This window comes from Arachis ipaensis, chromosome B03 (assembly GCF_000816755.2).
Source record: "Arachis ipaensis cultivar K30076 chromosome B03, Araip1.1, whole genome shotgun sequence".
Classification (NCBI taxonomy): Eukaryota; Viridiplantae; Streptophyta; class Magnoliopsida; order Fabales; family Fabaceae; genus Arachis; species Arachis ipaensis.
This window is the reverse complement of record NC_029787.2, coordinates 101,845,436-101,862,916: the sequence shown is the minus strand read 5'-3', so window position 1 is coordinate 101,862,916 and position 17,481 is coordinate 101,845,436. Positions and strand designations below refer to the sequence as shown.

The window sequence follows — 17,481 nt, the reverse complement described above, 5'->3', positions numbered from 1 at the left end:
TAAAGCGTTGTATCTGATTACTTTTTTGGAAAAGCTTGCTTACCCTGTGCCTAAGGTGCATTTGTGATTTGCAATCTTAGAGATGAAGGGAGGGACGCAATGAATAAAGTGGAGAGTTCATTTTACTCTCCAATTTATTCCCTTTCCTTTCTTTCCCTCTTTGACCTCAATTCACAAATGTGCAGTCTAAGGGGCCTTTTCTGGTTTTTCTACTAGTTGGAGCACAGAATATCAATAGCACTCATCTGGCATCTCTTCCCAAAGGAAACAAAGTCAATTCAGGTAGTTAGGTCTTCCATAACAGTTGTTGCACCATCTGTGTAAATGGCTCCAGTGCATGGATGTGAATGCAACTGGCTTGATCATCTTGAATTTAATTGTTTGTGTACATACATATGACATGTACTAATCTAGCTTTTCTCAAATTTTTAGTTTGTCATGGAGTTTCATTTGAGAATGAATTTCAGGTTCTACCATAAGCAGCAGTCAGGAAAGACTGAAGAATAGAAGCTGAATTTTAATCTTGTCTAATCCTCACCCAAAACAGCTAGGCCCTATGTTGAAATAGCTATGCACCTTTGGGGCATATTTCGAAAGTAAAAACTCGAGTAAAAGTTGCACTTGCACCTCATATTTCTAAAATATTTGCAAGAAATAGGCTTTCCCATACTGCTATATTATTATTATTATTGTTGTTGTTGTTTGGGTTAGAAAATTCTAATCTCATATTTGAAAATTTCGTGCTGATCTGCTCTCTGAATGTGTTGCCTAATTCGTAATTGCGTATAATTATGCAGGCTGGCTAATCAGATTGTTGCTCTAGAAAGTAGGTGAAGTGGTTCGCAGACACCAATCAACCATGTAAGAAAACACAAGGTACCTCTAAAATAGAGTACAACATGCTGATTTATGCTATTGCAAATTTCAAGTCTTCCTTTTTTTGGTTCATCTCGGTGTATTTCACTTAATTTGTTCAAATTATTCAATAATTAGATGGTTGGGTGTGTCTTGGATCACTTCTGCTTTGATAATTTGTACTAGATACTTATGGAGTAATTAGGATGATTTATATTTTAACGGTGTTATGTTGAGGCTTGAGAGTATCCGTGCATAGTGTGAGCTAACAAACTTCATATTACTACTCATGTGCTCGTTCTGTTGTTTTTTCCCCCTGCAACTTTTCTCAGTTCTTTTGAATTTTGATTAACTAATTGATAGTGGAGTACGAATTCAGAGATGTACAGGGCAGAGAACAGTGGAAATCACTAATCATGTCACTGTCAGATATTTGGTAAGAGGCCCACAAGAAGCACACTAGAGAGAGAAAACGAATTGATGGTTGCTTTTTGTGGATACTTTAGATGTTGGTGAAGGAACCTCTTGTCCTTGCAAAGACCTAATAAGGAGATCTAGCATTTGACTACTTTTGGGACATTCTCTTTGCTTTTGGCTTATGTGCAAATTGTATTTGATCATGAATCCCATTCCAAGATAAAGAGCTACTCATTACACCATGCTCGTGTGAAAGAAAAGTCAGCTAACCTACCTCAGCAATCGTTAAACATTTCATCTTTTCTCACCGGCATATGATTGACTTTCACAAATTCAAAGCCTTCAAGGCAAACATTAGACATTACACACATGCATTTGTCACCATTAATGTCTATTAAAGGGAAAATAAAACTCATTAAGGGAAGAAAAAAGAAGAAAGAAGTAACACTTTGTGGAAGCAATAACTCCCATTCTTAGGCATAGTCTGAGTGTGATGAAGTTGAGCCACTTTTGGTGACCATCTTGTGCTCATGGGATTCCCCACTGAAGCTAAAAGGTGCATTTCCAGTCTTACCCCTGACAAAAGTTCCATCGACATTAACATATTAACATGAGCTCTTTTCTTGTCTGCCAGATCACATATATTTTATGTAACTTGGCTTGTCCACTAAGGGCTCACACCATGGCATTCGTGCGAAGAAAACAATAAAATATCGATTTTGTGTTTGATTATCGTCAATCAAATCGCTAGAAATATATTCTATCGAACAATGGAACCTTCGATGTACCAATCATAAGCCTTTTGTTGGACTAAAGAAAAGGTCTAACCCTGTCCCTGTTGGACAACTTTCCTAAGCACTTATTATTTCCCCCTATATCTCACGGGAATGAAATTCGTTCTCCGTTGTCTGTAAATACGGCTAGGCAAATCATCTAATAATCTATAGCACTGCAATGATAGGATGTTGAAGTGTTTTTTGATATTCATTCTTGCTGGTCAAAAGTGGGTGTTTGGAATCATTATGGATGCTTAATTAAGATCAATTTTATAAGCATTCTTTTCTTACTGCTCTCCCCATTAAAGGCATTGTCTCCCTCTATTTTCAATTACATTCTCATTATAACAGGAAGCTAGTTACTTCATTATTATTTAACTATGAAGAATTCTAGGACCAGATGGTATAGAAAAGGCACTCCAACGTCTAAGTCATTGTGTATTAGAGCAATATTCTTTGTTATCCAACTATAACTTGGTTTTTAGCACACATTTTATTTTCTGTAACTGATTTGGAAAAGTAACTGCTCTTGTCGAGTTATTCCTAGTAGAAGATTTATTGATGAAAAAAAGGGTAGCTTATGGAGATTATAAACTGTGATAAACAACAATGGATATATTTTTAGAGAAGCAGCACGAGCTTTATAAATTGAAGCATCTCTTTTGGTCTGGCACTATACCATATATAAATATAAATGATTGACATTGTTTAGCTGAGAATCTGTCAAAACGGTCTTGGTATCTGTTTGCTGTGTTGCTCTGTCTTCAAAATGTTCTTTTTCATTTTCAGCATAAACTGATGTTGTGATAGCATCCTGTACAGAGTGGAACTTCCTTCCATTTCTCACATTATATATATATTATGTGCGAGTGAGTATTGCTGCCAAAATGGCAGCTCAACACATGTTACCGCACTTTATACCAGTGTATGGCATCTAAATAGCTTCACATTTTTTTAATTGGCCATTAAATTGCGTCTTTATGCTCTGAAGAGCAAAAGTATGCAACTTTGTGCTTTTGAAAATCGAAGCTAATTCTTAAAAATAGTTTATTAGTGTTTATCGAAAATACGAGGGATAAATTTAAAATTAACAAAATGTCGATGCAATTTTTTTAGTTTCTGAAAAGGTGGGGTGAATTACAATTTTTTATTAAAAATTTTTAAGAAGTAATTCACTTGGACAAATTGTATTTTTTTTTTAAAAAGGGCAAACTGTAAATAGTTTATTAATTCGTCCGTCAAATTGTTTGTATACCATAACTCAATAAATAAACAATTCCGCTATATCTATATCCTTCGTAATAAACATTAGAGTAAATTGACAATTAAATCATCGAACTAATTTGTTTTCAAAGTAAAAAAATATCAATTAGGCTTTCTACGATAATAGGCGGTGGATATGTATATTTTTCTGTCAATAAATAGTGTGAAACAAAATAAAATTGTATAATGGTGCGAATCCTGATGTTATTATATGTGTATAGAAATGATGTAGTTTCGGATAGTAAAATATTTTATTATTTTTTAAATTTTCATATAATTTTTATCAACTGTTTTTTATTTATCACGAATCCTACTAAAATAAGTAAAGTTTTGCTCTAAAAATTATTATTTATGTGATAATTTTTCATAAATAAACACATAACAGTAATTAACGGTATATATAAGTATCACTATTAAGTTTTACTAGATAAATTAATAGAAGGATATAATGTATCTATCGTTTGCTATTGTAAAAAAATTTATTGTCACTTTACTCTAAGCATCAATACCATTTTCTTTAATTTGTTAATAGAAAAATAATTTAAATATATAATTAATTAATAATAATTATATTTTTATATGGATGTCAATAGTATAGTATATAAATATTGCTTTTCATAAACTTTTATGCAATTCACTTTCTCTATTAATAAAAGAGAATCTTTTGCCTTCCATGATTCTGTATTGCAGGCTCATCACCGAAATGCCCAAGCCTAGTCCTACTATTATTTCCATTCACCGTTGGTTTACCGTTTACATTTTTTAAAGAGTAAAGTATCGTTTTTGTCTCCAACATTTGGGGTAAGTTCTATTTGTGTCTCTAACGTTTAAATCGTCTTATTTGTATCCTAAACTTTATAAATGGTTCAATATTATCTTACTATCAATTATACTAACAAATCAGATTATATTTTTTAATTATTTTCACTTGGATGTATTCATTTTCAATTAGGTCTCACTTGGATATGTTCGATTTTAATATTATACCCACTATTTGTATTTAGATTCAATTATGTCTCTAGAAAAGTGAATTATGTAAATGTTGTAGGAATTAGTTTCAACATTTGATGAGCTATTTTTTAGAGTAGATCATTGATTTTATCCCAAACATTTGTATTCTAACTTTAAGAATAGATTTTTAAAACTCAAATTAAAGCGCTCATGATGTGTAATCGACGGCAGGATAACATTGAATCACTTTTATAAACGTTAGGAATACAAATAGGACGATTTGAACGTTAGGGACACAAATAAAATTTACCCCAAATGTTGGAGACAAAAAAGATATTTTACTTTTTTTTTTTTAAATGAAAAGGTTTTCACTTTCAAGAAGATAGGTTAGAATATTATCCTTTTTTTTTTCCGTAGTCTACGATTAATTATTAATTTAGGAACGTTGTATTTCAAGAAAATAGGAAAAGTTGTGTTGGGAAGCTGAAATTAATCATAAGTAGTCCACTTCTGCTGAAATTATGTTTATTTTCATTCTGACTTCCAATTCGCGAGAAAAATTTATATATCAGTTAGAAGGAGGTATTGAAATTGAATTTGCACTTTGGCAAACCCATCATTCTTGTGTGCTAAGTCATCATTACGGCCGAAGATTTGACGGCACTAGATTGTAAAAATATAAACTAATTAACCTTTATATCCTTGGAATTTGTTTGACTGGTGTTTGATTGGAAGATACAATTCCCACTGCACTAAATTGTTATTTTGAAATTAAAGAGACTACTATTTTAGTTATTTATCAACCTTTTTTTTTCTCCCCCAAAAAGGCAAGCACAAAAATTTTCGCATTTGCTATTTCATATGTTTTTTGAGAGTCAAATTGTGAAGATTACGATTTACGAGCCAATTTGAACCTATAGTCCTATACCATTGAACTGTTCTAGGAATGTTGCGGCACATCTCACAGTCGATTATCATTATTCGTTTTGACTCCAATATAAAAAAGCGATTATGCGGTAATTGGGTTGAATGCAATAAAAAATAAAAAATCACCGAAGATGAAATGTAGTGGCATGTTGTGAGGAACAACTTGTGATTTTCGTTAGTTAAGCCAAGTTGACAATTTGTGGTAGCTGAGTAGCTGCATAGCTAGAAAATGCTATGCCACATTCTGCTCTAAAAAATTGTTAAATATCGAGTTTGCGGTGACCGGGGTACCTACTTACTAGACTCCACATGGGGGTTCGAATTGAGAGAGAAGAGACAAATGATAAGTTAAAAGTTGTTGTGTAAATAAAATTTAGAACCACATAATTTTTATTTTGGTATATGGTATAAGTTGAAGACGAATGGATGAAATATATATATAATAAGTTTGGTGTAAGGGCTTACTAGAAAGAAAAGCATATTTACTATATCATGTCATGATTATGGGATAAGTGATATTATTATTTATTATCTATACTCTAATTGGCGACAATCAATCATAACCTGGAAGAAAAAAAAAGAAAAACAGAGAGAAAATAGGGGCCAAGAATAACTTAACTATAAACTAACTAGGGGCTCCCTCCTCCAAGTACCCAACTTCTTCATATTTGACCTCATCAATACCTCATATTCTACATATTTTGACTTTGTTATCTGTTTCTTAAAAATGAATTTCTTTAATTACCACCAACAACAGAACTCTGCTGTTAGAAACGAAAGTACTGAAACTGATTAGGTCCATAAGCGTTGACTGTTACATCCTCCTGCTCTTCATGCAACTGCAACCCTTCAATCTAATATTATAACAATATATGATAAGTTCAAATAAGCGATTTATGTATTCATGTTGGAATTTGATAGAGAAATAGTAGTTTACCCAGAAATCGACTTCTTCGTCTTCATCATCTCGGGCTGAACATGGAGCGTTGTGATTTGGAATAGGAATAATGTCGCGCTCCTCGTCGTTGCGTGCGAATCTGCCACGTATGCGCGGTCGATTGTCGGCTAGTGTTATACATTTCTTTCTTTCTTTTTCAATTAATTTTTATTTTATCAATAAATTATTAAACTAATTTGTTTGAAATTGATTATCAAAATAGTTTGGTCAGTACTAATATTAATACCATATTTTATTCTAATTATTCATCTTAATTATTATACATACCTTGATGGTTTTGTTGAAGTTCCTCTGGCTTCTCTTGGCTCTATATTTTGATATTCTTTCTTTTCTTTCTTCAGCACTATAACGCCCTACTTTGAAATTCGGTTCCTCCAACAATGATCCTTCCCTTTGACACTTCTGATACATGATCATTTTTTCAGTCAAACAATTAATCAACTTACAAAAGGAAATAATAATGCATAAAATATGTTTTTGATTATTTAATTTGTACCTGCAGATCTCCAGTGCTGCACACCCTCCTCATTTGTCCATTGAAGGCACTGTTTTCAGGTGAACTCATATCATGTCTTTGAAAACTTGGAGATTCCATGTTGTTATTATTATTATTGTTGTTTAGTGTGTCAGAGTGATTATTTTGGAACAGAAAATTCCCAGGTTTGCCATGAAAGGAGTTGCTGCTGAAACTCCTCTGCATGTATTTTGCCACATTCTCAGCACCGCTATAACTGTGGGGAAAAAAGTGTTGGTGATTATGATTATTATATCCATAATCAAATTCAACAGCGATTTGGCACTCCTCGCTCTTCACTACTTGTGTCACATCAAAACCCGATGAGAAACTTGCAAAGTCACTCTCCAAATTGGGATCAACACGGTTGTTCTTGTTGTTGGCCTGAAGGCTAAGGTTTTCTAAGTGCGTACTTGGAGGAGAGAAAGAAAAGAAGCAAGATGAAAAAGGGTCAACAGAAGAAGAAGAAAGAGCCTCATCGAACATGCTTTGGTTGCTCGAACAGTGTTGACCAATATCATTAGTAGTGCTGTTTTCGAAGAAAGGAAAAGGGTCAGTGAGAAAAGCAAGGTCTCCTCCATCAGCAGTGACCATGTCTGAGCTTGAATGTGCTTGGAAAGTGGTTTCAAATGAATACAGACCAGAAGACATTGAATTGAAAAATGAAAAACAGGAACAAGCAGCTAGTTGTGTTTTGTCGTTACAATGAACAAAAATAGAAACGAAATAAAAACAAAATTATGACGATGAGGGGTGCTATTTTGTCAGTGTATTATTATATTGGTAACTTGTTGAACAACAAGACATAATCCAAGCTTATGTTACTTTCTTCAATGACGTTCCATTCATCTCTGCTTCAATGCTTATATATACAAGAATGATTAAATAACATATTTACAAATTTGCACATTTGCCCCTCCTCTTTCAATATTCTACTTCTACTACATGCCTTCCAGTTGACTGGTGGGGTCCTTTTTAATTAATTTTAAATAATTCCCTGTCGCCGGAATTCATTTGATATTTTTTCAATTTTATACTATTATTATATTTAATCTCTGATCAGGGGATGGTCAATAATCTTTTATTTCTCTTTTTGGTGAATCATTCTACTAGCTAGCATTACGTTAACTCATTGGTTGAATAAACAGGTAGAAAGTTTAATTTTGGGCTACTGTTCTGTTGAACGAATGAAATTAAAGTGTGGTTAACTTGATATTGTTGATACATTCTTAGCACAACTTGTTAAGTCCAACATGCAATTTGGTTTTTGAATTATTATTTATATTGTCTCAACAATATAATATCTTAGCACTGCTTTGTTGTGATGAAACCGGCTCAAGTTTGGTTTGATAAAGTTTTTATTTATTTTTTAAATAATTTATAAAAATTAATTTTTTAAAAATAAATTTTTAAAAATTATAGTATTTATATTTAATAAATTCAAACGATAACAAATATATTTGATAATAATTTTTAAAATTAAAAATATTATAATAGATATTAATATAAGAATTAAATTTAAATATTAATTAATATATAAAGTTATATTATATTTTTTAATTTTAATAAATATAAATTAATTTTAAAAAAAATTAAAAAATTTTAAATATACCATACCTTTTAAAAATTATAAATATAAACATAAGATAAGAGATTTACCAAACCAAGTTTTAATATATCTCTCTGGTAATAGAGTCCAGCCTGTTGCCTAAACTCAAATGAGGTAAAAGCTTACTTTAAGAGTTTGTTTCAGTCTCATGAGAGAATTAACTCTTTTTTTTTATTAAAGATAGAGAGACTCGAACTGGCAACTTTTTAGGTGAGTATGGAGAAACTATGCTATTTGAGTTATAACTCATTGGCAGAGAATTAACTCTTTTTATTCATTACTTTTTTTTAAATTAATTTTTTATCCTTATATTTATGACCTTTTTATCTTGAATTTTTTCAATCATAACACTAAATCTTAAAAAAAATAATTTAAAAAAAAATCTAAAATATACTGACATTCTTTTAGATTATTTTTTTAAATTAAATAATAAATACCGTGCTCAAATACAATTTTTAAGGATCCAGTTTAATGACTAAAAGATTCAACTCAAAACTACTATCTATATCTGTGTTTTTCTTATCTGTTTTGTCTATGTTTGTTTTTGAGAGATCCCTTTAACAGGTGGAGGAGGCACTGAGGGTTGTTCCACCTAAAGTTGGAGGATTGCTGAGAAAAGAAACGGAGAGTTAGATTAGAAACACTTAGATATAGTCACCATGAGTTTGGTTTAGAGAAAACTTTAGGACATGAATTTGGATTGTTGGAGTTTTGGAATGTCTCTGGCTTTTCGAGACATTATTTATTAACTATTCGGGCACCTTTACCATGTTGAGAACTCCCAATTCTCATTCCATACATATATTGTTGTTTTTCAGATGCAGGACGCGAGGCACCTCGCTGAGCATGTTGGAGGCTCTGCTGAAGCGAAGATCTACTTTTGGGTTTTGTGTTGTACCTTGTATATGTATATATGTATATAGGTTCTCCATCTTGTGTATATTTTTATTTTGTCCTCTTAGAGGTTGACTTGGAGAAACAGGATCTTATTCCATCTTTTGGAACTATTTTGGGGTTATATATATATATATATATATATATTTCTCATATTTATGTTTTCTCTGTTTGTCTTATTTGTGTTTATTTCTGAGAGATTCCTCATGCGGGTGGAGGAGATGCTGAGGGTTGTTCTACTTGGTGATTCGAAGGTTTGCAAAAAATAGAAAACGAAGAGTTAGATTAGAATCCTTACATATAGTCACCATTTTTTTTTATTTAGTGAGAACTCTAGGATTTGATATAGGTTGTTGGAGTTTTGGAATGCCTCTGGCTTCCTAGGACCTTATGTATTATCTATATAGGCACCTTTACCATACTGAGAACCCCCATTTTCATTTCATGTTCTGCTGTTTTTCAAATACAGGACATGAAGCACCCCGCTGAGCGTGCTGGAGACTCTCTGGGAGCGAATATCTGAGTTTTGGGGACTTTATATTATATATATTTTTTCCACTTTGTATAAACTTGTATGTTGTCCTTCCTATATATATATATACTCTGGCCGGTCTTTGCTTCGCAGGTCGAGTTAAGAGCTTACTACTTGTATCTTTTTGGAACTTCATGTATATATATGTACATTATCTTTACTATACGTTGTTATCTATCCCTTTTTACGCTTAGCCGTTTCGATGCAATGCGTTTCTGTTTGTTTCATCAAGTTTTTCTTCAAGACTCCTAGTTAAAACTTCTTTCCATACATGCCTATGTATGCATTTTTCTTTTAGAGGTCATAATACTCCACTACCTCTAATTTATGAACTTATGCGTAAAGTTCTGTGTGGTATGGTGCTACATTAATCATTCTGTAATTTACATTGAAAATAAGAAAAAATTAAAAGAAAAAAAATACCAGAATAAAAATGGAGAACCAAATTGCTGAATCAGTACAATCAACATTGAGAAGTGCACCTCGGTAGACAAGTCATGGAGAACTTGAAGTTTAATAGAAAATCAATCGAGCCAGTCCAAACAAATTAAAATTCTAGACCCAAGAATCATAATAGCATGCTTAATTACTTATGAACTAAGATAAATGCGGATAAGAGAATTCTAATTTTAATCTAAATTAACCTAACTAGCAAAAACTAGTTTGACTAAATGAAATTACTGAGTAAGAATTAAAAACTAACTAAACCGTAATGAATTAAAATAGAGAAGATCAAAATGAGTTTTTCCAAAAACCTAAAAATTGAAGAACAGAGAAATAAAAGGTGGAGGAGAGGAGGTTGCAGGCTTGCATGCAGCTGCACTGTAGTGTCGCCAGAACAATAGAGCGGTAGAAGGGTGGTCACCAGAATGCGTTAGAACTCGCCAGCAGCACAGGAGTTGCTACGGTTCTGCATCTTTGGTTCGCGAAGAGGAGGAGACAAGAAAAAAGAATAAGAGGAAGAAGGAGAAGAGAAGGGAGAGAAGGGTTGCTCGCCGGTGGTGGTTCGGCGACAGTGGATGAGAAAAGAGGTGTTTTGAGTGGTGGTTCGGCACAGAACAAGGAGTGCATCGCACGCAGTGGAGAAGTGTGCGTGGAGAAGAGCACCGCACGTGGAGGAGAGCACAATGCCATGGAAAAGCATACCGCGCGATGGAGAAGAGCGTTGAGTTGCGCTGTCACCGTTAGGTTCATTGATTGGAGCTGCACAGTAAAAAAGAGATGCGTAGGTTAGGGCTTCTGGTATTGTTTCAAATGAACTGATGATGATACCTAAATCTATTTTTATTTTTTTTTCTTTTTTTAAGTTATTTGGAGGAAAAAAAGAGGTGAGAATATGATTAAAAATTTTTCTCTAAAATTTTTAACTATGAACAATTTTAGGCAACTTTTTATAAATTTTATTTGTTAAAATTTTTTATCAACTCTTATAAAATGTTATATTTCTATTTAAAAATATTGTCTTAGTTTTTTTATATTGCAATATTTTATAAATATAGTTTTAGATATCAAAGACAACTATATTTTTGGGTTGTAAAAAATTTTGTTATCTTTGTCCTGTTCAAAGGTAACTCGTCGAAAATATTGCCTTTGCCTATTTGAGGCAACTTTTGTTAAATGTTGTTTCGAGTAAAGATTACCTTAGGCAAAAAATATTGTAGTAAATAATGATGATGATGATGATGATGATGATGATGATGATGATGATTTCCCATCACTTGAGTTAATATATATTTTTGTGTGATTATGCTTTTTGTTTAACTCATCCAGCTCTAGTTGAGCTTACTATTTTTTCAATAAATGAGGTACACTTTGAGTGTCAAAATATTTCTCCAATGTATAACTCATTGAAGGTGTTCCTGCGTGGATCTGGATGATCCGAGGTATAACTTGTCCTGTTGGAGCCGAGACCGGCTTTCCTTGGAGTAGAAGGGTGGAACGTTGTCTGTTTACTGGGAGGGCGGCGTTGGGCACCTGCAAAGGGACTCCAACACTCAAGTAAGTAAGAGTGTAAAGTAATTCAGAGTGAAACTGAATGTATTGTGTACCTGTGACTGAGTGAATCACTCGTATGTAATGGAATTATTAGAAGACCGTTATCTACATTGTTTGTTACTGATTTGACTGTAGCCCGATATTTCGGGACTTGAGTGGCTTTGGAGAGAGATTTGGGAGGAGTTGTGTGCTGTTCTTGATTCCGAGATTCTTGTTATGACTCGATTTTAGGCTAACGGATCATAACCCCCAAGGTTGACCTGTTTCGGGAGTCGAGATATAAACATGTTAATCTTTTTTCAAGTGTTATAACTCGGAACCAGGATCTGAAGTGGGTTGCTTTCGTTTGTTGGCGACTTTGGAGTGTGGTGATTTAAGTGTGCCGAGTTATAGCTCGGAGCCCCCAAGGTTAACTTGTTTATTGTCGGCTTCGAAAAGTGGGAGGAGGTTATTCTTTTGAATTTTCGTGCTAATAACTTTCGTGCGCCTCTTAGGGAGGAAAGAGAAATGTTGGAAAAGATATTTGCTTTTAACGCGTGTTGGGTATTGTAACGGCGGTGAGATCTAGCTGCTGATTTGCTTTTTGGGTTTTACGATCGATGGCTAGGGATTGTTCTTGAATGCATATCGTTTGCAGAAGGTATGGGGTAGTGGGCTGGTGGGTGGTTTTTTGTTTGGATTGTTTGATTATCTGGTTTTGGGACTTGCTTTTCTTTTTTCGCTTGTGTTTCCGGAAGATGAGTAAAAAAGGTTAGTTATTCCTTTCCCCCCTGTTCTTTATTTTCTGTGTGCTTGTTTATTTTCGGAATGGATAAGGGAAAAAAGGTTGAGATAGGGACAGCTGTGAGTGGTAAGACAGAAGTTAAACTCGTGGAGGATGTCTGGGTTTGGAATCCTGTGAGTCCTTTTTCTGAGGTGGCAAATTCGGTGAAGGGGTATGCTTCTGTATTTGACGATGAGCAAAGTATGTCGCAGTTAGGGTTAGTGTCTTCGTGGGTTAGAGAAGGTAGTGATATTAAGCTTAGGTTCGTGCCGTGTAGTGCCGATGATTGTGTCTTTCACCGTGGGGAAGGGTTTAAGTTTTTCTTCATGTACAGTTGCATTTTTGTGGATTTGGGTGTTAAATTTCCCTTTTCTGAATTCTAGTGTGGCATACTTATGCAGCTTAAGTGTGCACCATCACAGCTGCACCATAATTCCTATGCGTTCATTAGGGCTTTTCAGATTCTGATGGGATATTTAGAAATTGAGCCATCCTTGGAAGTCTTCTTTGCTCTGTTTCAGTGTAAAGGGGTTAGGCGTGGTTGTTGGTTGAACCTTGCTAGTGTTTCAGGTCGTGCTATTTTTAGCCTATATAGTTCTTCGTATAAAGGGGTTAAGTCTATGTTTTTGAAGATTGGTGTTGCTGAAGGTGAATTTCCATGGTTTGTAGATGAGTGCTTTTTGGAGAGGTTCCCGTTGTTCTGGGTTCCGAGGCCTAGGAAGATATTAGGTATGGAGGGGATGGAATATAGAAATGAGATGGTTGTGGAGTTTTTGGTTAATCATATTTCATCTTCGGGTTTGTTGTTGGTTGTTGAACTCCTAGAGTTGGAAATGGATAAAGATGCCTTGGCTAGATATATAGGTATTTGTTTTGTGTAACTTATTTTTGTGTGGTTTGGTGATGGTTGTTTATTCGTTTCCTGTTTATTTTGCTTATAGTTGAAAAGGCTCCAAATTTGACCTCAAGCAGCTTGCGAGCGTATTTTCGAACGAAGAATGTTAAAAGGCAAGGTTCCACTAGTCATATTATGGCGGAGAAAGGTACTGAAGTTAATCAGCCATCTCCGAAGAAGGTTAGAGTTAAAAGGAAAAGGGGTGAGGTAAAGAAGGATAGGCCTGTGGGTGTGGCCGAGGATAAGCTTGGAGGAAAAGAGATTGATCTTGAGGTGGTCAAGCGTTTTACCGAGAACCAAAGGGCGCTTCATGGTTATCGCGGGGATGAAGATTTGACTTCCCTTTGGAGTGAGCATTTCCCGTTGAGTATGGTGGCGGATGAGCATTGTCAAAATCCGGCCGATGTTAGACTTGTTCAGGAGATTGGTGATATTGGAGTTTGTCAGTATCTGCAAGTATAACAAGTTTACGTGGCTTTTTCTTAGTAGTGTTTGCTTGTGTAGGTTTTTACTTGTTATCTTTGTTTATTGTAGGTGATGGGAGTTCGGCTGATGTTTATTGGCCGAACCCAAGAGTTGAAGCATGCAAGAGATTCGTTTGATAGGGATGTTGTTGATTAGCTGATGCGAGATAACTTGGAGAAGGGAAACAAGCTTCGTACGGCTTTGGATATGGTTGATTCTTTGCAGGAGAAGTTGACGGCTGCTAAGGATGCTGGAAAAAAGATCGGCGAGGAGAAGACAGCCTTGGAGGCTAGGCTGATTGTCCTTGGTGTTGAGAAGAAATAGCTTGAGACTGAGAAAGAGGATCATGGGATTGAAATGTTCGCTGCTGGTTTCTAGAGAGCTGTTGAGCAAGCAAAGTTTCTGGCGCCTGCTGCTGATTTATCGATGATAGATTCCTGCAAAGTGGTTGTTGGGGACAAGTTGGTGGAGGATGATGATGGTGTTAAGGGTGAAGGCAAGAATCCTGGTGCTTAGTTTGTAATAGATTAATTTGGTTTCATAGTTTGTCTGTTTTTGTACTTTTAAACAATTTGCATTTTGGTTCTGTGCGTTTTCAGAACATGTTTGACTTTCTTTGAACAAGTTGGTATGATATTTCCTCGTATGAGGATTTGTTTTGCTATAAGTTTTCAATAGTTTGTTCATATCTGTGACGTGTTAGGTCTTTTGGCGAAGTGTTTGTCGAATATTTCGTACTGTTTGATTTAGTCTTTGTGTTTTTGGTAGTATTTGGAAAATTGCGAAACGAAATATATACTGTGAGTACTGTTTGTAGTATAAGATAATGAACGAATGAATTACGGGGTGGTGTGCCTCATTAAAACCTCTCCAACAAAACCCTCCTTAGGGATAAAATCTGGTAGTAGAAAAAAGAGTGCATTACCATGTCCGACTTATAGACTAGCTGAAATACATTTTTAAAGAAGATGTATTCCAAGTGTTTGGTAGGATTGTTCCATCAAGCTTTTGTATTTTGTATGCTCCTTTACCGATCACTTTTTGGATCCGGAATGGGTAGTCCCAAGTGGTGCTTAGTTTGCCGTGCCCTTGTGGTTTACGTATATCTTCTATCCTTCTGAGAACGAGGTCTTCTTCTGAGAATGTCCTCGGTTTGAGCTTCTTATTGTATTTCCGAGTTATAGCTCGTTTAGCAACTAATTGATGTAGTGCTGATTTGTCTCGATTTTCTTCGATGAGGTCAAGCTCGGTCCTTCTGTTTTTGATGTGGTCGCTTTTGTTGACGTTTGTAGTTCTGGTGTTTTGTAGAGATACCTCGACGGGTATCATGGCATCACATCCGTAGACGAGCCTAAAGGGGGTTTCCCTTGTTGATGATTGCTTAGTTGTGTTATAGCTCCATAGTACTTCAGGAATAAGCTCAGCCCATTCTCCTTTTGAGTCTTCAAGCTTCTTTTTAAGGCCATGTAAAATGATCTTATTGCTAGCTTCGGCTAAACCGTTAGTTTGTGGGTGTTCGAGAGAAGAGAATTGTTGAACTATTTTAAAATTTTGTAAGAAAGTTGTGAACTTTTGATCTATAAATTGTCTACCGTTATCAGTAATAATGAATTGAGGAATACCGAATCGGCATAGTATGCTTTTTCATACAAAAAAAATTATTTTTTTGGAAGTGATTTTTGCCAATGGTGTTGCCTCTATCCATTTTGTAAAATAATCACTGGCGACAATTAAAAATTTAACCTGGCCTGGAGCGGGTGGAAACGGTCCGATGATATCTAGCCCCCATTTGTTGAATGGCCAGCATATCTCGGATGTATGTAATTGGTCGGCTGGGTTGTGAATGATTTGCGCATCGCGTTGGCAGTGATCGTAGTGTTTGACTTTGTTCATGCAGTCTTGTTGTAACATCGGCCAGTAGTAGCCGGATCGGAGGATTTTGGCGGCTAGACTTCGGCTGCCAATGTGCGTTCCACAGACGCCTTCGTGAACTTCGTCTATTGCTAGCTTGGCTTCTGCCGTGTTTAGGCATCTTAGGAGAGGTCTTGTAAATCCTCTTTTGTATAGTTCGGTTCCGAGTATTGTGTAGAAACTTGCTTGTCTTTTGAACTTTCTTTGGTTTTGAACATTGCTTGGTATGCTACCTGTTTGCAAATAGGTTATGAAAGGTGATCTCCAGTCATCTTTCCGCGAAATGCTCGAAATTGTTGTTAGCATAACACTAGGTTCGTTGAGTGTTAGTTGAGATAATATAGGTGTTGTACTTTGACTTCTTGTTGTTGCTAATTTTGAAAGGATGTCAGCCCTATCATTTTGTTCGCGGGGTGTGTGGGATATATGGAATTTTTGAAAATTGTTGACGAGGTTGTTGAAAATGGTATTGTATTTTTCTAGTAATGTATCTTTTACCTGGAAGTTAACTGTTACCTGTTGTACCACAAGGAGGGAATCGCATTTCACATTCAGCTGTGTGATGCCCATTGTGTGAGCCAGTCGCAGTCCTGCTATTAGAGCTTCATACTCTGCTTGGTTATTACGTGCATGGAAAGTAAATTGCAGGGATTGTTCTATTGCTATTCCGTGTTCGTCCTTGAGGAGTATTCCTGCTCCAGAACCCTTGCTGTTTGAGGCTCCGTTGACATATAGTGTCCATATGTTGTCTTTAGGATCTTTCTCATCTAAAGTTAGTTCTGCAATGAAGTCGGATAGTGCTTGCGATTTGATGGCTCCTCTGGACTCATATTGGATGTCGTATTCTGACAACTCGATCGACCATTTGATTAGCCTTCCTGCTAGTTCAGGCTTCGTCAGTATTTGTCTTAAGGGTTGTTCTGTTCTGACCACAATGGTATGGCTTTGGAAGTAGTGTCGCAGGCGTCTGGCTGTTGTGACAAGAGCTAGAGCCAGTTTTTCTAGCTTCGGGTATCGGACCTCGGTGTTTTGAAGGGTTTTGCTGACAAAGTATATCGGATGTTGTTTCTTTCCTGTTTTTGTTATCAAGACAGAACTGATGGCATGGTTAGTAATAGATAAATAGAGATAAAGTAGTTTACCAGCCTCTGGGGTTTGGAGGATTGGAGGTGCTAAAAGTATGGCTTTGAGCTCGGTGAAAGATGTTTCGCATTCTTTGGTCCAATGGAACTCTTCTTATTTCCTTAGAGTTTTGAAAAAATGATGTGATTGGTGGGCTATACGGGGTAGAAACCTGGCCAATGCTGCAAGTCGGCTAGTCAGTTGTTGGACTTCTTTGACTGTCTTTGGGCTCCTCATGTTTAGGATTGTCTGGCATTTGTCGGGGATTTGCTTCAATACCTCGCCAAGTTAGCATGAAGCCGAGGAATTTTCCACTCTGCACTCCGAAGGCGCATTTTTCTGGGTTGAGCTTCATGTTGTACCTTCGAAGTTGTTGCAGTATCTCTGTTAGATCGTTGACATGGTTTGCCGTATGTGTTGATTTTGCCACCATGTCATTGACATAGACATCTATGTTTCGGCCGATTTGATTTATGAAAATTTTGTCCATAAGTCTTTGGTAAGTAGCACTTGCATTTTTTAGTCCAAACGGCATAACCTTATAGCAGAAATTGCCATTGTAAGTAATAAAAGCAGTTTTATCTTGGTCAGTCTCATGCGTTAGGATTTGGTTATAGCTAGAATAAGCATCCAT

The 17,481-nt window shown here is 35.5% G+C and overlaps 1 protein-coding gene, 1 long non-coding RNA gene and 1 pseudogene across 5 annotated transcripts; 1 reads left to right on the top strand and 2 right to left on the bottom strand.

Annotated features, from left to right (window-relative positions):
• LOC110270261 lies at window positions 35–2,633 on the top strand. 4 transcript variants are annotated; one of them, XR_002359593.1, is made up of 3 exons: window positions 35–282; window positions 468–1,828; window positions 1,907–2,633. It is a non-coding gene; the product is annotated as an uncharacterized LOC110270261 (long non-coding RNA). The 4 variants fall into 4 exon arrangements; XR_002359592.1 differs by having other exon boundaries at window positions 35–596; window positions 798–1,828; XR_002359591.1 differs by having other exon boundaries at window positions 35–876; window positions 1,235–1,828.
• LOC107630770 lies at window positions 5,688–7,511 on the bottom strand (annotated as a pseudogene).
• Window positions 14,757–17,481, bottom strand: LOC107633457. Its single transcript, XM_016337083.1, has 3 exons — window positions 17,127–17,481; window positions 15,558–16,798; window positions 14,757–15,266 (listed from the first exon to the last, which is right to left on the bottom strand). Exons 1-3 carry the CDS (start codon window positions 17,479–17,481, stop codon window positions 14,757–14,759), a joined length of 2,106 nt encoding a protein of 701 aa, XP_016192569.1.

Bases quoted from the DNA above. Each gene is read 5' to 3' on its own strand.
- LOC107633457 (XM_016337083.1), bottom strand. From the start codon at position 17,481: ATGGATGCTTATTCTAGCTATAACCAAATCCTAACGCATGAGACTGAC. The intron at 16,799-17,126 runs GTATTGAAGCAA...TAACAAAAACAG, and splicing joins CTTCATGCTAACTTGGCGAG to GAAAGAAACAACATCCGATA. The intron at 15,267-15,557 runs GTTAAATTTTTA...GGCCTTAAAAAG, and splicing joins TTCCACCCGCTCCAGGCCAG to AAGCTTGAAGACTCAAAAGG.